The 23,986-nt window shown below is 47.1% G+C and overlaps 1 protein-coding gene across 1 annotated transcript in view; it reads right to left on the bottom strand.

Moving 5' to 3' along the window:
- cdh13 (cadherin 13, H-cadherin (heart)) overlaps positions 1–23,986 on the bottom strand; it is a 1,165,005-nt gene that overhangs the window by 194,783 nt on the left and 946,236 nt on the right. Inside the window, 2 exon segments of the mRNA XM_034177015.1 lie at positions 10,822–11,075; positions 11,164–11,346. Coding sequence (XP_034032906.1) covers positions 10,822–11,075; positions 11,164–11,346 — 437 coding nt within the window.

Below are 23,986 nucleotides of genomic sequence, written 5' to 3'. Positions count from 1 at the left end.
GCCAATATTACAAGAGTGACACTGAGGATCTTGTGAAAACCATTTTCGATGTCATAAGAAACTATTTGTTTTGTGAATGTTGCTTTAAAGGTCAAGGAGCTGCTACTCGTCACATCGTTTCTCCAAATAATCGGGGAGCAAGAGCAATATAACACATGAAAAGTCCACCTTCCTCCAAAAGAGGATGTGGGCGCATCACACAGAGTGGAAAGCAGTTCAGTGGGCGTGTTCCACAGAGCAAGCAGCTGTTCTGATTTGGACATGCATGATGTATGACAGAAATAAAGCAAAAATGTTGGATGTAAGTTTTGTTTAAAGCAGGTACTGTAATTTCCGGAGTACAAGTTGCAGCTTGTTTACTAGTTTGAAAAGTCCTGCAATTTATAGTCCGGTGCGATATACTGAAATCTCAAGATTCACAAACACAAATTATCATTAGAATGGAAACGTAACATTAAACAGCCTTTTGTTTTAGTGGTGCATCTTAGCTAAAATCTCAATAACAATTGCTCATGTCATAAAGGCACCAAATTTGCCACACATTCTAAATTAATTAATGTTTATTTTTTGGTTTGGGGCATCCTAGAGCTGACCTCTAATGACCTACAGGAGACAATGAAGAATCACACAGTGGTGAAAATTTCAATCATATTGAAAAGGTATACCAAATTATTTATCTGATCATCAAGATTCCAGAAATGTGTAGTTTGAATGTTATAGATTTATGGGGTAAAAATAGCAAAAAAGATGACAAAGGTCAATTTCAGTTTGTACAGGGGTGAAAGGTTAGGGCCCCTTCACACATAGCACAAATGTGGCTGAATTGCGCACAAAGCAGGAATCGTATGCAATACATGTAAAATTGGAGCTGCCGCCAACGCCTCGTACACCTGTTGCTACAACTATTTGTGCACATCAGCGGCTGAAAAACAGAGTGCCCTGTGAGAGCCCATTGAACCCTCTCGTGGCAGATGTCGGCCAAATTCCAGGTGACACACATGAACATCTGACACCGCTCACTTGGCACTTAGAAAATGTGTGGCCATTCATGCTGTAACCACAAAAATAGTGAGCAGATGACTACTTTTGAGCTGGCTGTGAAATGTGTCTAAGTGCCCCCACGAGTGTGGCGTTGCAAAACAGCAATGCACATATGGCATGCCAGAGTGTCAGGTCCTCCTGCAACATGTGCTGTACGTGTGAATCGCATGTGTTGCACCACGGACATGAACTTACAACTGTCCACTGTGACGCATGTGTGTCTGCTTGCTGTCCTCACGTGGACATACATAAAAACATATATCGCTGCTGCGACGGGCTGCAGCAAGCGAGCACACGGCGTGCGCACTGACAGGTTGCCCCAGGTGATACGGACAATCAGATCATAACATGCAGCAGGCGATCTGAATGTCACGTCACCCATGTGAGCTCTGTTCTACATGGCGTGGTGTCTGTGCTGTGGCGCACCGTCCACAGGACACGTGTGCCAGGCCGGACATGCGCATGGGGCTGGCTGAACATGCCAGGCCAGTAGATGTGGACATGATAAGAGCGCAGTCCTCCATTCATGTCATTTGATGAGTGTGTGTCTGTGACCATGGGTCATCTACAGAGGAACAGATGACTCATACTTATATTGTTCACTGCATAAGAGGGATTTAATAAAATGTGGTGTTTTTATGGTGTGTGGTTTTATTTATTTATTTTTTAAATATGTCTATCTCCTTGTTGATTTCAGGCATTTTCCCACACCTTTTATAGGACAGTGATGGTAGCTCAGTGGTAAAATTTCTGGCTGGCAATCAGAGCTTATGTAAATTGCAGGTCGAATCCCATGGGTGGCATGTGTTTATTTATTTTATTTGTTTCACAGCAGCTGTACAATGTGGATACCCATGCTCCGGCTGCTCACACTGTGTTCGTTCATGCCTGCCTGACTACATGTTACTCCTGATGTCAGCTCAATGTTTTCGTGGTTCACTCATACGAGCTGTTTCACTGTGATTTACCCTGATTCATACATGTGTGAAGGGGCCATTAATGTTGCTCCAATTTTGGTAAAAAGTGATGCAAATTATTGGTTGAGTTAAGAGGCTTTTTAAAAGAAATACAAGTGGTTAATACACTTGGTTTCAGTTCAGAAGGCTCCAGGTTCAAATCCCATCCCTGCCACAGTTTGCCAGAAGCATGCCCGACACGGCAAATAATGCTATAATCCAATGCAGTCGGGAGGAACAGAGGTGTGGTCAGCTCTGTTAGAACACATCTGGATTACCTCGTCAACACCTGCACAATGGCATCCAAAGTGCATGTAGACAACAGATGGATGATACAGATTGCTGTCAGATGGCCATAAAAGGTGCTGCAGACTGCCCGATCAAACGTCTGGATGGCAGTCTCATGGCATGTCGTGATCCAAACATGGGACTGGAGCGCTGTGTTCTTCATGCACATGTGTGCACGAGTGTGCAGCACGTGCCTGTGCACAAACATGCGTTGGGCTGCAATTATCACTCAGCCGTGTGTGTGTGTGTGTGTATATGCATAACGCTGCATGGGCCACTAAGCGTGCAAGTGGGGCAAACGTGCGTGCGCATGCCACTGGACATCTCCACTTAAAGTTTGCTGGCATTGTGCCATGCTCTCCCCTGTGTTGTGTGGGCCGCCAGAAGAGGAGGTACTGCTGGCCCATCACCAGAGGGCGCCCTACCTGAAGTGCGGGCTTCAGGCACGAGAGGGCGCTGCCGCCACGGACACAGCCGGGGGTGACAGCTGTCACTCATTATCTCTTGACAGCTGTCACCCATCTACACTTCATCATCCTACTCCATAAAGACCGGACGTCATCTCCACCTCGTTGCCGAGATATCGTCTACCTTAGGAGGTAACTTTCTCTGCCTGCATTGTTTGATTCCAAGTGCTATTGTGTTGCAGCTGTCTAACTAGAGGACCGGCGTGGGTTGCGACTGTTTCGTCCTACTTCCCGTCAGATAAGTGGTTAAACAGACGCTGCACGAGTGTGTGTTAGAGGTGGAGGTGGAATTCCCACCGTTGTTGTTACTGGGTGTTCACACACCCACATCTGATTGTCTCTGCTCCTCGCCAGCAGTACCAGATCCGACACGCGGAGACAGTGGCCACCTGGGGTGTTCGGGATTTGGAGGCTCCAGTATTCTCCGGGTTCGGCGGCAGAGGAAATCGTGTGGTTCCGGTTCTTCTCAGGACAGACGTCTTCTATCCTCGAGCCTGCCCACACGTCACCTTTGCTACTTGACTATTGTACTTATTCTGTAATCTGCTGTGTTTGGTTCTGCTTTTCACAACAGTAAAGTGTTCATATTTGACTCTTTCATTATCTGTTCATTTACGCCCCCTGTTGTGGGTCCGTGTCATGACACTTTCCCAACAGGATATCTCGGCCAGCGTCATGGACTCCGAGGGGCGTCACCCAGCCATTGAATGGCCAATGGGAGAGCAGGGTGCACAGGCGTCTGCAGGAGGCGTGATTGGTGAGTTGCAGCACATCCTCACCGCCTTTACGGCTCGGTTGGATCAGATGACCGAGCAAAACATCCTCCTGAACCGCAGGGTGGAGGCTCTCTCCGCACAGGTGGCAACGAGCGCTCAGGGCGCTGCTGCAGCTCCTCCTCCTGTCGACCCTGTGCAGGATATAAACGTTCCACTGGTCGTTCAACAACCCCTCCCACCATCCCCTGAAGCATACATAAGCCCCCCAGAGCCGTATGGAGGTTGTGTGGAGACGTGCGCGGACTTTCTCATGCAGTGTTCGCTCATCTTTGCACAACGTCCCGTCATGTACGCGTCTGATGCTAGTAAAGTAGCTTATGTAATTAATCTGCTTCGAGGAGAGGCACGCGCTTGGGCTACGGTGCTTTGGGAGCAAAATTCACGGCTCCTTCATACGTACACTGGGTTTGTGAGGGAGTTCAAAACAGTGTTTGATCACCCTAATAGAGGAGAGACCGCTTCAACTGTGCTGCTGTCAATGAGACAGGGACGCCGGTGCGCAGCCGCTTATGCAGTCGACTTCCGCATTGCGGCTGCGAGGTCCGGCTGGAATAACGCTGCGCTCCGCGCCGCCTTCATAAACGGACTGTCGTCGGTCCTGAAGGAGCACCTGGTGGCCAAGGACAAACCGCGGGATTTGGATGGACTTATTGATCTTGTTATACGGTTAGACAATCGGTTAGAGGAACGCCGTCGGGAGCGAGACGAAGGACGTGACCGGGCACGCGCCGTCCCTCTCCCTTCCGGGTCTGAAAAGGTTCCGCCCTCCCCACGCTCCACAGCCGCAGTGCTCCGTGGGGCAACAGCACCCCCTGCTGGTGTTGCTAGGGAAATGCGCAGGGCCAATATAAGATCAAATGACAGAATGAGGAGGCTGGTCCACGGGGAGTGCTTTTTCTGCAGCTCAAAGGAGCATATGCAGAGAAACTGCCCCAAACGGCCAAAACGATAACACTCGCCTTTAGAGACTGGGCTAAAGGGGGGTCATAACATGCACGTGGGACACACACGTATTGCCACACGACTCCCAGTTACAATCCTGAGTGGGGATTTAACCCTTCAAGCCCCAGCACTGGTGGACACGGGGTCAGAAGGGAATCTGCTGGATAGCAGATGGGCTAGGGAAGCAGGGCTCCCTCTGGTGGTGCCGCCTTCACCGTTGCAGGTGCGGGCACTAGATGGCACCCTTCTCCCTTTAATCACGCACAAGACACAGCCAGTAACTCTGGTAGTGTCTGGGAATCATCGAGAGGAGATCGAGTTTTTTGTGACTCCTTCTACCTCCCGCGTGATTTTGGGCTTCCCTTGGATGTTGAAACACAATCCCTGGATTGATTGGCCGTCTGGGGTGGTGGTTCAGTGGAGCGAAACCTGCCATCGGGTGTGTTTAGGATCCTCGGTTCCTCCCGGTTTACAGGCTAAGGAGGAGGTCAAAGTCCCTCCCAATCTGACAGCGGTGCCAGTTGAGTATCACGATCTTGCTGACGTCTTCAGCAAGGATCTGGCACTCACTCTTCCTCCGCACCGTCCGTACGATTGTGCCATTGATTTGATACCAGGCATGGAGTTCCCGTCCAGCAGGCTGTACAACCTCTCACAACCTGAACGCGAATCAATGGAGACCTACATCCGGGACTCATTAGCTGCCGGGTTGATCCGAAATTCCACCTCCCCGATGGGTGCAGGTTTCTTTTTTGTGGGCAAGAAAGATGGCGGACTCCGTCCATGCATCAATTACAGGGGGCTGAATGAGATTACGGTTCGCAATCGATACCCGTTGCCCTTGTTGGATTCCGTGTTCACCCCTCTGCATGGAGCCAAAATCTTTACAAAATTGGATCTTCGGAATGCGTATCACCTGGTTCGGGTCCGGAAGGGAGACGAATGGAAGACGGCATTTAACACCCCGTTAGGTCACTTTGAGTACCTGGTCATGCCGTTCGGCCTCACTAACGCCCCCGCAACGTTCCAAGCTTTGGTAAACGATGTCTTGCGGGACTTCCTGCACCAATTCGCCTTCGTATATCTGGACGATATTCTCATCTTTTCCCCGGACCCTGAGACTCATGTCCAGCATGTACGTCAGGTCCTGCAGCGGTTGTTGGAGAACCGGCTGTTTGTGAAGGGCGAGAAGTGTGAGTTTCACCGCGCTTCTTTGTCCTTCCTGGGGTTTATCATCTCCTCTAACTCCGTCACCCCTGATCCGGCCAAGGTTGCGGCGGTGAGAGATTGGCCCCAACCTACAAGCTGGAGGAAGCTGCAACAGTTCCTCGGCTTTGCAAATTTCTACAGGAGGTTCATAAAGGGCTATAGCCAGGTAGTTAGCCCCCTGACAGCCCTGACCTCTCCTAAAGTCCCCTTCACCTGGTCGGATCGGTGCGAAGCCGCATTCAAGGAGTTGAAACGATGGTTCTCGACTGCACCAGTGCTGGTGCAGCCCGACCTTGGCCGCCAGTTTGTGGTCGAAGTGGACGCCTCTGACTCAGGGATAGGAGCCGTGCTATCCCAGAGCGGAGAGACCGATAAGGTCCTTCACCCGTGTGCCTATTTTTCCCGCAGGTTGACCCCAGCTGAACGGAACTATGACGTCGGCAATCGAGAACTCCTTGCGGTGAAAGAGGCTCTTGAGGAGTGGAGACACCTGTTGGAGGGAGCGTCTGTGCCGTTCACGGTTTTCACTGACCATCGGAACCTGGAGTATATCAGGACCGCCAGGCGGCTGAACCCCAGGCAAGCCCGCTGGTCACTGTTCTTCGGGCGTTTTGACTTCCGGATCACCTACCGCCCCGGGACCAAGAACCAGAGATCGGATGCCTTGTCCCGGGTGCATGAAGATGAAGTCAAGACTGAGCTGTCGGATCCACCGGAGCCCATCATTCCGGAGTCCACTATCGTGGCCACCCTCACCTGGGACGTGGAGAAGACCGTCCGGGAGGCCCTGGCACGGAGCCCGGACCCCGGAACAGGGCCGAAGAACAGACTCTACGTCCCACCAGAGGCAAGAGCTGCTGTCTTGGATTTCTGTCACGGTTCTAAGCTCTCCTGTCATCCGGGGGTGCGACGGACCGTGGCAGTGGTCCGGCAGCGCTTCTGGTGGGCATCCCTGGAGGCCGACGTCCGGGAATATATCCAGGCCTGCACCACCTGTGCCAGGGGCAAGGCAGACCACCAGAAGGCACAGGGACTTCTTCAGCCACTTCCTGTGCCTCATCGCCCCTGGTCCCACATCGGTCTGGATTTTGTCACGGGCCTCCCGCCGTCCCAGGGCATGACAACCATCTTCACGATAGTGGACCGGTTCTCCAAGGCGGCCCACTTCGTGGCCCTCCCGAAGCTCCCCACAGCCCAGGAGACTGCAAACCTCCTGGTCCACCACGTAGTCCGTCTGCATGGGATACCTACCGACATCGTCTCTGATCGTGGTCCCCAGTTTTCCTCACACGTCTGGAGGAGCTTCTGCCGGGAACTGGGGGCCACTGTGAGCCTCTCGTCCGGGTATCACCCGCAGACCAATGGACAGGCAGAACGGGCCAATCAGGAATTGGAGCAAGCCTTGCGCTGTGTGACGTCCGCCCACCCGACGGCCTGGAGTGAACATCTGGCCTGGATCGAGTACGCACATAACAGCCAGGTGTCCTCTGCCACCGGCCTCTCCCCATTTGAGGTGTGTTTGGGGTAACAGCCCCCGCTGTTTCCCGTGGTGGAGGGAGAGGTCGGTGTGCCCTCGGTCCAGGCCCACCTGCGGAAGTGCCGTCGGGTGTGGTGCTCCGCCCATTCTGCCTTGTTAAAGGCCCGGACAAGGGTGAAGACCCATGCAGACCGCTGCGGTCCCCGGCCCCTGCTTACCAGCCCGGGCAGGAGGTGTGGCTTTCCACGAAGGACTTCCCCCTCCAGGTGGACTCTCCAAAGCTCAAGGACAGGTACATTGGACCGTTTGAAATCCTCAAAATCCTCAGTCCTGCCGCAGTGAAGCTCCGACTCCCAGCTTCACTGCGGATCCACCCGGTTTTTCACGTGTCAAAAATCAAACCCCACCGCACCTCACCTCTCTGTGCTCCCGGACCGGCGCCGCCTCCTGCCCGGATCATCGACGGGGAGCCGGCTTGGACAGTGCGCCGGCTCCTGGATGTCTGTCGGATGGGCCGGGGGTTCCAGTATTTGGTGGACTGGGAGGGGTATGGACCCGAAGAACGCTCCTGGGTGAAGAGGAGCTTCATCCTGGACCCGGCCCTCCTGGCCGATTTCTACCGCCGTCACCCGGACAAGCCTGGTCGGGCGCCAGGAGGCGCCCGTTGAGGGGGGGGTCCTGTTGTGTGGGCCGCCAGAAGAGGAGGTATTGCTGGCCCACCACCAGAGGGAGCCCTGCCTGAAGTGCGGGCTTCAGGCACGAGAGGGCGCTGCCGCCATGGACACAGCCGGGGGTGACAGCTGTCACTCATTATCTCTTGACAGCTGTCACCCATCTACACTTCATCATGCTATTCCATAAAGACCGGACGTCATCTCCACCTCGTTGCTGAGATATCGTCTACCTTAGGAGGTAACTTTCTCTGCCTGCATTGATTGATTCCAAGTGCTATTGTGTTGCAGCTGTCTAACCAGAGGACCGGCGTGGGTCGCGACTGTTTCGTCCTACTTCCCGTCAGATAAGTGGTTAAACAGACGCTGCACGAGTGTGTGTTAGAGGTGGAGGTGGAATTCCCACCGTTGTTGTTACTGGGTGTTCACACACCCACATTTGATTGTCTCTGCTCCTCGCCAGCAGTACCAGATCCGACACGCGGAGACAGTGGCCACCTGGGGTGTTCGGGATTTGGCGGCTCCAGTATTCTCTTGGTTCGGCTGAGGAGGAAATCGTGTGGTTCCGGTTCTTCTCAGGACAGACGTCTTCTATCCTCGAGCCTGCCCACACGCCACCTTTGCTACTTGACTATTGTACTTATTCTGCAATCTGCTGTGTTTGGTTGTGCTTTTCACAACAGTAAAGTGTTCATATTTGACTCTTTCATTGTCCGTTCATTTACGCCCCCTGTTGTGGGTCCGTGTCACGACACTTTCGCAACACCCTGCTTCGGACAGAGCCTTTCCAGGGAACTTTCTTTTTCCTTTTTTGCTGACTTCAGGAGCAAAACGCAACTCTGGACGCCGCGATGGTTGGATTATCACATGGGATTATTTTTTTCATTTTGGGTGAGAGGATATTAACAGCATGCTGCTGTCTTGGCTTCACCTTAACGTGCACGCTGTGAAACACTCCTGGACCACTGTTAGGGGTGAGATGCATGTTTATTAATGGTGTAACAGCCTGCCACAAGTTCCATGTCATATACAGAGTTAGACGGTGATCATATATTAAAGCGTGAGAAGCGTTCAACTCTGAGCCTGATGCACGCAATGATGCATTACTGCGCACCACAGAGAGGGGCAGCTGCCGTGTTATGATGGAGACAATAGTTCCCATTATTTACATCGCCCATGGGACGGAATGGACAAATATCTGTACTGTAAGGTCTATTGTGGCTATAACAGCCTGTTCAGATTTGCGGCATCATGTGCGCAGCAGCACACGGAGCTTTCGCTTTGACAGCTGCTGTTCACATTTACTGTACATGATAATAATTCATAATTATTATCACGATGAAGTGTGTCACATACATTTCAACAGTTCCTCTGGCTCTGGGGGAAGGGGGGGTGGACATTATTATAGTGGGATGTGCAGGTCATATCAGCAGGCATACCGTGCCAGATCTATCTTGAGGTTCCGTCATATGCGCTCAACTCATTTCGGATCCCATTTTGCCACCATCAAAATATGTAAATTGCGGTTAGATGGTCCTCAGATAACACATGGACTGCCGTCGTATAGGTTTCCCATCTCGATGGCGCCTGGCGAATTATGAACATGTGCGACACACTCGGGGCCACCAGCAGAGTTTGACAAACTGTGTCGACTTCCGGAGATGGCTGTCAGAAGGTTTTGGAACTGAAATCTGACACCTTTCGGATGTGTGCCAATTCATAAGTCTGGCGCTATGTGTGATGGGGTATAACATATTGCACTGGGGATGGGGGTTGGGGGGGGGGGGGTTGTTTTGAGAAACTGACTGAGTGTATGATTAAAAAAGGGGAAAACACTGAAATTATTGACAGGTATGGAAAGTGCAGTAGATTATCTTAAGGTGGATGAAAGCTGAAGGAGTGCAGCACTCTTTATGTTTCTGCGCTTCAGAATTTTACTATGGAAATCCTGGATTAGTATTCAGAAGCCACAATGAGACCTCTGCCTTTTTGAAATGTAACACTTATACAACCCGACCTGATCTTTATGACCTGGCTCACACACCACATTCAGTGAAATGACTCCACATAATGCGATTGTGGCACAATGAGCAACTTTTACAGCACATGAACCGGCATCAATAATTTGAGCCGTAAAGTCATGATGTGGTGGCTTTTATTTCATTGGGTCATTATTGTCCCCACGCGTTTACTTAACATGATGTATAACTCTAAGGGTGCAGGAAAAGAGCAATCTAAATTGGGTATAAATGAGGCCTGAAAGGCAATAAATGGAAGGATTTGTTTTCTGTCTTGTAAAAAGAACTTGCAGCATGCACAATGGGGCTCCCTCTGGCAGCTAAAGAAAATAATTTTTTTATAGCCCACCGTGAAACTAATACTGCTCCTGTAGTGATGATGCCATTTTTTTTTTTTAAAGAGAATACTTTTTTCCTCCAACCGAGTTTAAGTTAATGAGCTGCCCCAGTCTTTGATGTCTGAGTCAACTGGGGTGAGCGGTTTGCCTGTGTTCATAAAACACTAATTGTCCAGGCAGTATTTTTGATTTGTTTACTTGACGCTGATGGGCAAAGAGAGCAAACAGGTCAAACGATTAAAACTGCAGAGAAACCAATTACAAAAAAGATGACAGATCAAAATGTTCATACAAACAAAAACAGCGTTCCAGGCTAAATCGCACTTTAGACAACACATTAGAACCCAGTGTCACCTTGCAAGTGTTTTCCTGCAGAGTGAAAACAATATCAGCTACATTAAATTGCCCTTAAAATGAAAAACTGTGCAGTACTGCTCAAGGAACACAACTGCAAACAACACTTGGGTGTTGCTAATAGAAAAGCTTATTACTGAGCTAACAGCTACAGAACATGAACAGAGAAGCTTTTATTACTAAAAGCTTCTCCGTCTGTTTCTCTTCTTGTTGTTTATACTCATGAGCAAACTTTAGTGGCTTACATTCGGTTTGGGATAACCACCTCCCATCCAGCCTCTTACCTGATGCTTTGGCTCTGTAAGATATCTGGGTCTGTAGCGTTGAGGGAGGCCACAAAACTTCCCACGGGAATGTTTTCCATTCGCGTGACTGTCAGGGGGTCAGGGAAGAAGACCGGACCCTCGTTGATGTCCAGAACTGTCACGTGGACTGTGGCTGTGGAACTGGGGCCGTAGCCCACGTCGGGAACCAAGTAGTCCTCGTTCTCCACCTTGATGAGTAGTGTGTGGAAAGCTGTGGCCTCATAGTCCAGAGGCTGAAAAAGGGAAAAAGAACCAGAAGGCATCAGCTACTGCACATTCTCTCACTGATGAAGTTCGAAGAGAGGAGGAATTAAAATGTACCTTCACAACCGACAGCATTCCTTCGTTATTGTCAGGGTTGGTTTGGATCTCGAAGCTTTGCGTTGGATCTCCGTTGATGATAGAGTAGATTGCTCTCCATGCCCCTGTGGCTGGATCATCTCTGTCATCTACTGTCAGGTTGACCACGACACCTGTGGAGCCCTCATTCACATGCGCTTCAAACTACAAGGAAGAATACAAAATAAAGACAATTTACCGAGTGCGCTCAAGTTCACTTATTCTAGAAATATAATTGAAGAAATTAGACTAAAGTATCTAATGTTAATGTTTCTCTTTTAATATTATTATTCCTTCTTGTATTCTTGAATGCCTTATTTCTTTCGTGGTTATTTTTGTTTTCGTGCTTGTATTGCTCCACGCAGCCTCAACAGTCATACAGGTGGGAAAATGCCAAAGCTATGTTTATCCAAAGAAGTGCCCGCATAAAGAGTAAAAGGAAGGCAAGATGCAAATAAAATGAATTCCATAAATAGTCTGCAGAGAAACCTAAGAGGCATTTATCAAAACAATTTATGGAAGAACGAATACACACAGGAGCACATGGATGCACCAGCAGCTACTGCAGACGATTTTTGTCCGCTGTCATTCAATATGCACAGTGCATCTCATTTATTTTGCAATGTCAATCCCTCTGCACCTCTCTGCTTATTGTTTGCAGCACACCTCAATCAAATTCCAATCTGTGTGTTCTCCCAGCACATTGTGTGCATGGCCAACACAGGTAGAGTCACTATGCATGCATGTGTGTGTATGTGTGTGTTGGGATCATTTCAGTGTCCAAGATTACAATGTAATCTTTCAGACACAGAACGTTCTGTCTCAGAATAGTGCTGGTCCAGCCTAGATTACTGTGTCTTCTGTCAGCTCATGGTACTGTTGGCTCCCAGATTAGCCTCTTACTGCCGTATGCTGCCTGCCTCTATGCATTTATCTGAACAGAGACGAGCATTGATTTCTTCTCTTGCCTTTTTCCCCTTTATTCCTCTGAAGCTTGCTTAGAAAAGTGCTTTAAACGGTTCACCCTCATTTTGAGCTCCGGGATAGAAGCACCAAGTTCTCTTAAGGAGGACGCGTTTGTATCCCGTGGACATGCTGCAGTACAGCAGAAAAGTGTGTGAAGTTCACAGTGGACATTCACAAAAAGTCATAAAAGCAATTGTAGATTCCTGGGCCTGTATCCCCAGTGCAACTCAAAGCCCTCTGAAAGATCTCTTAACTAAGCCTAAAATTTCCTGGCAAAGAATCCTAACCTAAGAGAGATCCAAGAGATTGCAGAGAGTAACTATAAGCAAGGAGGGGACAGAATCTTTTATCTTTGTGAGGAGAGGTTGACCCCGTTCCTAGGTATGATGCAGTCCTCTAAGAGCTGTGATTGGTTGACAGAAAATGGGAAGCAGAAATAAAAAAAAAACAAATGCGCTCCATGCTCCTACTTATGAATGGACAGTGCAATCAACTGATCATATAACCTGAACTGCATTATGTGTAATCGTGAAAATAATTTAATGTCATGATGATGAAACCCAGCAAATCTAAATGAATTGTTACACAGGTTCAAAATGTTTGAACGTACCTCATTCGCATACCGATTATCACTCTGTGCACCTGTTCACATATATTTGTCTTTTCTTCACTCCACCTTGTGTTGTCCTCCCTCACTGTCTTGCACAATGTAGTATCTTCGTTCTCTAGCCACGCCCCCTTCTTGAATGTTCCTAACGTGCACCTTGTTAGCTCCTGTCTTATTTAATCTCCACCCAGCCACCACACCCTTGCTCGTTTGTTGTCTTTGTACACATACCAGCTCTGTATCTAGTCCTGTTTTTGCTTTGCCATGAATCCTGATCCTGCTTTGTATTTTTGACTTTGCCTTTTGCCTCGCCCATGATGTCTGTGTCTGCTTGTGCCTCTGAACCCTGCTTATCCATGACTGCGTTTTTGCCTGACCCTGTTTGTGCTTCTGCCTCACCGACTGCTCACCTGTGTAATGAACCAGAGCCTGAATTAAAGACTATGATCTCTTCTACATCCAAGCCCTGTCCGAGAGTTTGCATTTTTGGTCCTAACAATTCAGGTGCCTGGCACCCGCCGAGCCTGACAGACATGATGGCTGTATAAGCTCTTCCAAGGTGTCTATATCAAAGGCCAAGGACCAGAGACATGTCAGTTGAGATATGTGAATGTGTCTGTCAAGGATTAAAAAAACAAAAAACAAAAACTATAGAAAATACAATTTAAGTGAAACTTAAGCCCCCATCACACATAGCAAGAATGTGCCAGAAGCATGCACGACACGGCACATATCGCCATAATCTGATGCAGTCGGGAGGAAAAGAGGCATGGCCAGCTCTGTCAGAACACATCCGGAGTACCTCATCCACACCTGCATGACGGCATCCAAAGTGCATGTAGACAGCAGTTGGATGATACAGACAGCTGTCAGACTGCCATAAAAGGGGCTGCAGACTGCCCAATCTCCAAATGTCTGGATGGCAGACCTGAGCGCTGTTTTCCTCACGCTCACATACTCCGCACACATGGTGGGGCTGTAATTATCACTCAGCTCAGTGTGGGTGTGTGTGTGTGTGTGTGTGTGTGTGTGTGTGTGTGTGTGTGTGTGTGTGTGTGTGTGTGTGTGTGTGCGTGCGTAACGCTGCATGGGCAACTAAACCTCCCACTGCACAGCTTCACTCCAAAGTTTGCTGGCAGTTGGCCATGCTGTCCCTCAGATGGAGCCTTTCCAAGGAACTTTCTTTTATCTTTTTTGCTGACTTCAGCAGCACAACGCAACTCTGGACACCATGATGGTGGGATTATCACATGGAATTAATTTTTTTCTATTCTAACCACAGGCTGCTGTCCTGGCTTCATGTCCAAGTTGGCGCTGTGAAACACTCCTGGACCGCTGTTGGAGGTAAGATGCATGTTTATTAATGGTGTAACGGCCTGTCAAGTTCCATGTTATATCTCCTCCAGAGTTAGAAGGTGATCATTTATTGCAACTTGAGATCCGTCCAACTCTGAGCCTGATGCGCGCAATGACGGTTACTGCGCAGCACAGAGAGAGGCAGCTGCCTGTGTTATGATGGAGACAATAGTTCACATGATTTACGTCGCCCATGGGAAGGAATGGACAAATATTGTACTGTAAGGTCCATTGTGGATATAACAGCCTGTTCAGATTTGCGGCACCATGCGCGCAGTAGCACATGGAGCTTTCAGTTTGATAGCCGCTGTTCACATTCACTCTACATGATAATTCATAATTATTATTGTGATGAAGCGTGCCACATACATTTCATCAGTTCCTTTGCACTTTATTATACGTGGCACTGCAGGTCATACCGACAGGCATACTATGCCAGATCTATCTCAAGGTTCCCTTGTATGCACTCATATTGTTTTGGATCACATGGATAACACATGGACCGCCGTCAGATAGGCATCCCATCTCAACCACACCTGAGGAATTATGAACATGTGCATCACACTCGGGCCCGCTGGCTGATTTTGACCAACTGTGTGGACTTCCGCAGATGGCTGTCAGAATGTTTTGGAACTGAAATCTGACCTTTCGGATGTGCGTCGATTCATAAGTCTGATGCCACTCTGCATGATTCCAGCTATGTGTGATGGGGTATTAGGGTTGATCTCAGATATGGACTGACCTACTGGGACAACTTTCAAATCTGAATAAATACACCCTCAGAGTGTCCAGTTCTTGTTTGTTCCTCTTTATGAAGGCACAATTTTAAACTTTTTTTTTTTTTTTTTTTTTTAACAAAAGCACCTGGCTGAATGAAATGAAGCTTGACTGTACAGAAGTGAAAACCAATTAAAAGATTTAATACATGGTCCCCCTGCATGTACTGAAGACCTTTAATTAAGACATAAATATGCTCATAATGGCTCTGTGGACCTCAGACTGCAGATAAGGGAGACTCTAATGCAATATTTGTACACGCCGTCTCTGTGTCGCACACAAATGTAGGAAAAACCTGCAGACTCCAGTCGGTCAAATTGGGTTCAATCATGTGGGTTGGAAAGGGAAAGCTGGATTCTGTGTGATGTGGCCACTGGGCCCCTGTCCTGCTGCTGATAAGGCCTCAATTCCACCTGGAGTACAAAGTAGCTAGTCACCTGAAAAACTAGAAGGAAATGACTAAGTGCTAAGGCTTGGATCAACTTAAACACATCCAGAGTGAGGGTGCAATGGTGATAAAATATCTACGTTCAAGTTAGTTTTGCAAAAGTTAATATGTTAAGAGTTTAAGATGTGCATAAAAAGAATTTCATTTGTAATGTTGATGCTTGTTAACAGCTTTGTGGACATTATACGGAATGTGAGGACTGACGTTTTGAGTAATTTTATTGATTCTTATTATTTGCAACATTCTTTGGAAGATTGGTGATTTGTGTATTTTGTGTCTGCATGGCCTCTATAGGAGGATAAAAGGATTATGGGTAATTCTCCAGTTTTTTTGTTTTGTTTTTTTTGTTGTTGCAGTTGCTAAGTTACCATAACCCTGCTGTTACCGTGATGTGGTAGTCATAGTAATATTTGTTGCAGGAGGAACATAAGCTGTTAAAACATACTTAATCATGTGGAGTTTGCAAAAATTATAAGTGATGTTTCACCTGTCAGCTAAGATAAGCTAAACTTTATTGATCTCATAACGCAACACTTTTGGTTTTGCTCCCATTTTGTATGAGATGAACTCAAAGATCTAAAACGTTTTCCACATACACAATATCACCATTTCTCTCAAATATTGTTCACAACCCAGTCTAAATCTGTGATAGTGAGCACTTCTCCTTTGCTCAGATAATCCATCCCACCTCACAGGTGTGCCATACCAAGATGCTGATTAGACACCATGATTAGTGCACAGGTGTGCCTTAGACTGCCCACAATAAAAGGCCACTCTGAAAGGTGCAGTTTTATCACACAGCACAATGCCACAGATGTCGCAAGATTTGAGGGAGCGTGCAATTGGCATGCTGACAGCAGGAATGTCAACCAGAGCTGTTGCTCGTGTATTGAATGTTCATGTCTCTACCATAAGCCGTCTCCAAAGTCGTTTCAGAGAATTTGGCAGTACATCCAACCAGCCTCACAACCGCAGACCACGTGTAATCACACCAGCCCAGGACCTCCACATCCAGCATGTTCACCTCCAAGATCGTCTGAGACCAGCCACTCGGACAGCTGCTGGAACAATCGATTTGCATAACCAAAGAATTTCTGCACAAACTGTCAGAAACCATCTCAGGGAAGCTCATCTGCATGCTCGTCGTCCTCATCGGGGTCTTGACCTGACTCCAGTTCGTCGTCGTAACCGACTTGAGTGGGCAAATGCTCACATTCGCTTGCGTTTGGCACGTTGGAGAGGTGTTCTCTTCACGGATGATGCGAAGGAGATGTGTTGCACTGCATGAGGCAAATGGTGGTCACACCAGATACTGACTGGTATCCCCCCCAATAAAACAAAACTGCACCTTTCAGAGTGGCCTTTTATTGTGGGCAGTCTAAGGCACACCTGTGCACTAATCATGGTGTCTAATCAGCATCTTGGTATGGCACACCTGTGAGGTGGGATGGATTATCTCAGCAAAGAAGAAGTGCTCACTATCACAGATTTAGACTGGTTTGTGAACAATATTTGAGAGAAATGGTGATATTGTGTATGTGGAAAAAGTTTTAGATCTTTGAGTTCATCTCATACAAAATGGGAGCAAAACCAAAAGTGTTGCGTTTATATTTTTGTTGAGTATATTTACATTAGGGAAAGGTGACTGAAGTATATTGCAATGTTTTCTGGTGAATGCATAAATACTGGTGTGAACAGATTACATAAAAATAGAATATATAAGTAGATAGGTATAGCTATAGTAAAATTATTGCAGAGGATAAATTGCACATGTGCATATAATAAAGCACGAAAAAGTGGTGGTAGTTGTGGTTAATAGTGCAAAATCAGCAGGTGGTTATAGTGCTAAAAACATTTTGAGGTATTATACAGTCTAACTGCAACTGGAATAAATGTCCTGCAGATGTGTTCTGCTTTGCACTGAGCATGCAGCAATCGACTTAAGGCTCCCACAGTCTTATGTAGGGAGTGAGAGCGGTTGTCCATAATTGATGTCAGCTTAGCTAACATCCTCCTCTCACCCACCACCTCTATGGGGTCCAGAGTATGTTCCAGGACAGAGCCAGCCCTTCTGACTAATCTGTTGAGTCTCTTCCTGCACCTCTATAGACTTCCACAGCTCCAGCAGACCACAGCGTAAAATATGGCTGATGCCACCACAGAGTCATTAAAAAGTTTTCAACAGTTCCTGCACATGGCAAAGGACCTCAGTCTCCTCAGCAGGTGAAGACGATTTTGGCCCTTCTTGTACAGGACATCTGCATTGTGTGTACAGTCCAGTTTGTTGTTAAGGTGAACACCCATGTATTTTTACTTCTCCATAGTCTCTATGTCTAAACCCTGGGTGTTCACAGGCACAATGTGAGGATCCTTCCATTTGAAGCTGATCACAACCTCCTTTGTCTTGCTGGCATTGATGTAACAGGTGGTTCAGTTCACACAAGGCAACAAAGTTAGTGATGACCTCCCTGTACTCCAGATAGTTGCCCTCAGACACATGTCCGACAATGGCTGTGTTGTTGGAAAACTTCTGGAGATGACAACTGTCCATGTTGTAGCTGAAGCCTGATGTGTACAGCGTGAAGAGGAAAGGAGAGAGCACTGTAACCTCCAGCGCCCCCGTGCTGGAGACTATCACATCAGACACACAGTGGCAAAGCCTTACATACTGCAGACTGTTGGTGACATAGTTGATGGTCCATGCAGCCAGGTGACAGTTGATTAAAACTCCTTCCAGCTTCCCCCTGAGTAGTGATGGCTGAATTGTGTTGAAGGCACTGGAGAAGTCAAAAACATCACTCTCACAGTGCTCCCAGTACTTTCCAGATGTGACAGTGACCTGTGCAGCAGGTAGATGACAGCATGTTCCACATTGATGCCAGGTCAATACGCAAATTGCAGGGGGTCCATCTCGCTGTTCACCAGGTTTCGGGGAGGGGGTGCTAAAAGTAATCCTCTCCAAGGTCTTCATCATGTGAGAGCTTTAAGCCACTGGCCTGAAGAGGTTGGCCTCACTACGGTTCCCAGTCTTAGGAACTGGAACCACTCATGATGTTTTCCACAGGAGTGGAACTTTCTTCTGCCTGAGGCTCAGGTTGTAAATGTACGTAAGAACTCCACAGAGTTGATCTCCACAGTCCTTACGTATTCTGCAGTTGATGCTATCAGGGTCAGGTGCTTTCCTTGCCTTGATCCCTTAGCTCCTTCCTCACCTGATCTGTTGTTATGGAGAGGCTAGGGGTTGGGCTGGGAAGTGACTTCAGTTGAGTGAGGTCATTGGTGAATTATGTGGGTCGAGCTGGCAGGGATTGGTGTGAGGGAGTTGCTATTAACGTGAGGGTATTGAGTGTTGCTATTAGTGGGGGGGGGGGTGGTGGAGCAGTGTCGTCAGGTCTGTGCTCTGGTGGAAGGGTTGGGTAGAAGTGCCACCATCAAATCTGTTAAAACGCATTTGGCCATTTGCCCAGTCCATGGACCCCATATACAAAGACTTGCGTGGATTCCTACTTCCTACTGAAACATGGCATCTACTAAAACTCAGAAACTGTTGTATGCACATAAATATCCAGATGTATCAAAGTGTGCGTACACATGGATCCAAGCATGTTTCTTTTATACAACCCAATCAACGTGGAATTGAGCGCACATACAGACATACCAAACTCCTCCCTTTCCATGATCCTATTTAAATATGCATGTTCTTGTAAACTGGATCCCCAGTAAGAACATCCAGCAGCTGCAATACATCCAGAACAGTGCTGCCAGGATCAAGATGAGGGTGTGAAAGTATGATTTTCAATTTTCAATTTATTTTCATTTATATAGCACCAAATCACAACAGAGTTGCCTCAAGGTGCTTCACACAAGTAAGGTCTAACCTTACTAACCCCAAGAGCAGCAGTGGTAAGGAAAAACTCCCTCTGAAGAAGAAGCCTCAAGCAGACCAGACTCAAAGGGGTGACCCTCTGCTTGGGCCATGCTACAGACAAATTACAGAACAATTCACAAAACGAATATACAGGAAATGCTGTTGGTGCACAGGACAGGAGGGTCGCCAGCACAAATACAACTCCCGTCTCTGGATAGAGCTGCACCTTAAACAGAGAGAAAATATCAAATAGGGCAAATATCAAGGAGAAACAAGGAGGAAGATGGCGCCTGTGTGTTTGGCATGCCGTCAGCCCTGTCGCTCGTCAAGTTTTTTGCTATTTGTTGCTGTGTTTTTGCTCTGTGTGTTCTGCCGGGACACTTCAGCCTTGCTTGTGTATGGTTGCCAGTCTCTCTTGGACATTAATGCTCTTTATGAGCCGCTGCTGTCGTCTGGGTCCGGGCTTGGAGGGCCCCGCCCTGCTCTGCCACCTGTGCTCGCGGACGTCCCGCTCCACCTGCTCTGTTTTCCTTGCGTTCCTCTCCAGAGGAGGCGCTTTAGAAGGCACAGAAAGTGGAGTGGTCTGTTGGTGAAACTTACGTTTTACCTGGCAGCCTTCACTAGAGGGTCTGATCCTCGCCGCCTCTGTGATGGACGATATTTTTGGGCGTGGGAGCGCGCACTGTGCACGAGAGGCTGCTGGATTCGTCCTGTTCCTGAACTGATGACCGGACCAGCTCCACTAAAGCTGTGCCCATTTGTGCCGCAGCTTCCCGCTGCTGCCTCTCGCTGGGCTGCGGAGTTTTTACGCCAGTGCTGTCGTCTGCGGACTCGCAGACGCGGCGTTTCACCTGAGCTCCTCCGGCCGTTGAAACACGCTGCGTCACTGGCTGCTGAGGAGCAGAACTTCGGCATGACCTCATTAAAACCTGCTGATCCCACCGAGATCCTTAGTTTGGGTCTCATTAACATCAGATCATTGTCTCTGAAGTCATTGCTAGTGAATGACTTAATTGTGGATCATCGTCTGGATATGCTTGGATTATGTGAAACCTGGATTAAATCCACAGCTGTCCTTCCTCTGAATGAGGCCTGCCCACCGGAGTACACTTTTAGTAACGTTTCACGTGATGTGAAGAAAGGCGGGGGTGTTGCTTTTATTTATAAATCCAGGTTTATTTTAGTAACTGTTGGGGGTCAGAAATATAATTCATTTGAGCATCCGATTCTCCGTTATGCCCATGATGCTAAGTACTGTCAGGGTCATAAAACTGGAAATCAGCTATGTTATGTCACTCTACAGGCCTCCTGGCCCATATTCTGATTTTTTAGATGAATTTGGCACGTTCATCTCTAGTCTTTCAACTAGTGTTGACAACATTTTGATTATTGGTGACTTTAACATTCATATAAATAAGCTCTCTGATCCCCTCGGTAAATCATTTATGGAAATCATGGATGCATTAGGATTTCAGCAGTTCGTTCATGGTTCAACGCATATCAGTGGTAATACTCTGGATTTGGTTCTTGCACGTGGCCTTGCTGTCACAAATATCGACATCCTGCCTCTTGCATCAGCGGTCTCTGACCACTCGCTTATTAGGTTTACAATTACGCTGCCGCGTTTAGTGGCGCAACAACCTTGCCTATCATTGCGGCGACAAATTAAACCTTCAACTTTGACTGAACTCGAAGCAAGACTACCTGAAATCCTAACTTCAAGCTTGATGAAATTTCAGTCAGTAGACAGTCTTGCAGATAGCCTGAATTTAGTGCTAAAAACCACACTTGATAAGATTGCGCCTCCTCTATTAAAGCCATGCCTTCCCAAAGCACAGACACCCTGGTTCAGTAGTTATTTGCATGACCTTAGGAAGAAGGCTAGAGGGTTGGAACAGAAATGGCGTAGTTCCAAACTAGAGGTGTTTCACCTTGCCTGGCGTGAAGCTATTTAGATTATAAGCATGCTTTATTGGCTACGAAGCAGGCGTATTATTCTGAATTGATCAACAAAAACAAGCATAACTCAAAGTTCTTGTTTGATACGGTGGCATTTCTTATTCATGGACAGCCACCTGTTGGTCGTTCTCCTTTTTCAGCACAGGACTTTCTGGACTATTTCGAAAAGAAAATAGAAGATATTAGGTTGAGCACATCTCAGCATACTTTGGTTGAATCATTGTATCCAGCTACTGAGCTGGGGACTACTACTGAGGTGCTACCTAGATTCACGGAATTTAACAGTATCTCACAAGGTGTGCTGACGAAACTCGTGATGTCTACTAGAAGCACAACTTGTTTATTTGATCCTATACCAACAAAATTGTTTAAGGATCTTTGGCCCATTCTCGGGCCGACTGTGCTGGAAATTGTTAACCTTTCTTTAAACTCTGGATCTGTTCCAAATTGTTTTAAATCTGCAGTGGTTAAACCACTACTCAAGAAATCTAATCTTGATCCTGGTGAATTGAAAAGTTATAGGCCAATATCAAATCTATCATTCTGCTCTAAAATTCTGGAAAAGGTGGTTTCACTGCAGCTTGTGGACTATTTTACTGAGAATGACCTTTTTGAGCCACTGCAGTCTGCTTTTAGAAGACATCACTCCAAAGAAACAGCACTTATTAAAGTAGTTAATGATCTTCTGCGAGCAATGGACTCAGATACTACTACAGCATTGGTGTTGTTGGATCTCAGTGCTGCGTTTGACACAGTTGATCATCATATTCTACTTGATAGGCTAGAAAACTGTTTCGGGATTACTGGAAGTGCTCTTGTGTGGCTGACGTCTTATCTGTCTGGTCGTTCCCATTGTGTTTTATGCAATGACACTACCTCTGACTTTAAGGGCATGAAGTTCGGGGTTCCGCAGGGATCTGTTCTGGGTCCCTTGCTTTTTTCCCTGTATATGGCACCCCTTGGGAACATTTTGCGGCGTTTCAGGGTTGCTTTTCATTGTTATGCTGATGATACTCAGTTGTATATGCCGATAGCTGCTGGAAATCCTGTCCACATAAAATCTTTACAGGACTGTCTTGCAGCAGTGAGAAGTTGGATGTCTAGCAACTTTCTACTTTTGAACTCTGATAAGACTGAAATGATGGTTCTTGGCCCAGCAAGACATCGGCACCAATTTGATCAGCTGGCGCTTAGCCTAGGTTCATGTGTTATACATTATACTGACAAAGTGAGGAACCTTGGGGTAATCTTTGATCCTACATTGTCCTTTGACCTCCACATTAGGGACATTACGAGGACTGCTTTCTTTCATCTGAGAAATATAGCAAAGATTCGCCCCATCCTGTCTATGGCTGATGCTGAGACTCTGATTCACGCATTTGTCTCTTCTAGATTGGATTATTGTAATGCTTTATTTTCTGGTCTGCCACAGTCTAGCATTCGAGGACTTCAGTTGGTGCAGAATGCTGCTGCCAGAATTTTGACACAAAGTAGAAGGTTTGACCACATTACTCCCATTCTGGATTTTAAAGTTTTATTGTTGGTTTATAAAATTGTTCATGGACTGGCGCCTTCCTACTTGGCGGACTTGGTTAAGCCCTACGTACCTGCGAGGCCTTTGCGTTCGCAGGGCTTCTGTGTGTTCCGAGGATGAACAAAAAGTCTGTGGGGTATAGAGCCTTCTCCTACCGTGGTCCGGCTCTTTGGAAGGATCTACCTGCTGTTATTCGGCAGTCTGACACGGTGGAGATTTTTAAATCAAGACTGAAGACCCACTTTTTTAGACTGTCTTATCATTAATTTTTTAATCTGTTTGTGTTTGCTTTGTAATTTCTTTTTATTCTACTGTGTTTTATCTTTTAACTGTGCTTTTCTTGCTTTTCATTTTGAATTTAAATTAATTTGTGTTGTTGTGAATTATGTGAAGCGCCTTGGTGCGACTTTGTCGTGATTTGGCGCTATATAAATTAATAAATTAAATTAAATTAAATTAGAAAAAACTGAATTAGGCATCAGAAAGACAAGCAATACTGTATAATTTGCCAGCATTAAACAACAAGAAAAACAGAAGAAATACTAAGGTGATCGCCGGTCACTAGCTCTAAGCTTCACTAAAAGACCCAGATTTAGGTAAAGTTGAGGCCGCAGCACACTCCATTCCTAATAAAATGAATTAAAAGAGTAAAAAGTGTAAAACAAAACTATACCAGTATGCTAGCCATATAAAAGGGAAAATAAGTGCATCTTAAGTCTGGACTTGAAAGTCTCCAAAGACTGACTGTTTTATTGATGCAGGGAGATCATTCCACGGAACAAGGGCGCAATAAGAGAAAGCTCTATGACCTGCAGACTTCTTATTCACCCTAGGGACACAAAGTAGTCCTGCACCCTGAGAACGTAAGGCCCGGGCCAGAACGTAAGGTTTAATTAGGTCAGCTAGGTAGTGAGGTGCCAGTCTGTGAACAATTTTATAGACTAGTAGCAGAACCTTAAAATTTGATCTCACTGGGACAGGAAGCCAGGGAAGAGATGCCAAAATGGGTGTAATGTGGTCGAACTTTCTGCTGGTGTCAAAAGTCTGGCTTCAGCATTTTGAACCAATCGTAGAGCTCTAATGCTAGACTGTGATAAACCAGAAAATAGAACATCTAGAAGAGATAAACACATGGATCAGGGTCTCAGCATCAGCCATAGACAGGATGGGACCAATCTTCGCTATATTTTGCAGGTGGAAGAAAGCAGTCCTCGTAATATTTCTAATGTGGAGGTCAAAGGACAATGTAGGATCAGAAATTACCCCAAGGTTCTTCATTTTGTCAGTGTG

The sequence above is a fragment of the Thalassophryne amazonica genome, chromosome 8 (genome assembly GCF_902500255.1).
Source record: "Thalassophryne amazonica chromosome 8, fThaAma1.1, whole genome shotgun sequence".
Classification (NCBI taxonomy): domain Eukaryota; kingdom Metazoa; phylum Chordata; class Actinopteri; order Batrachoidiformes; family Batrachoididae; genus Thalassophryne; species Thalassophryne amazonica.
Note: the sequence above shows the minus strand (reverse complement) of the source record. Positions and strands in the feature narration are given on the sequence as shown.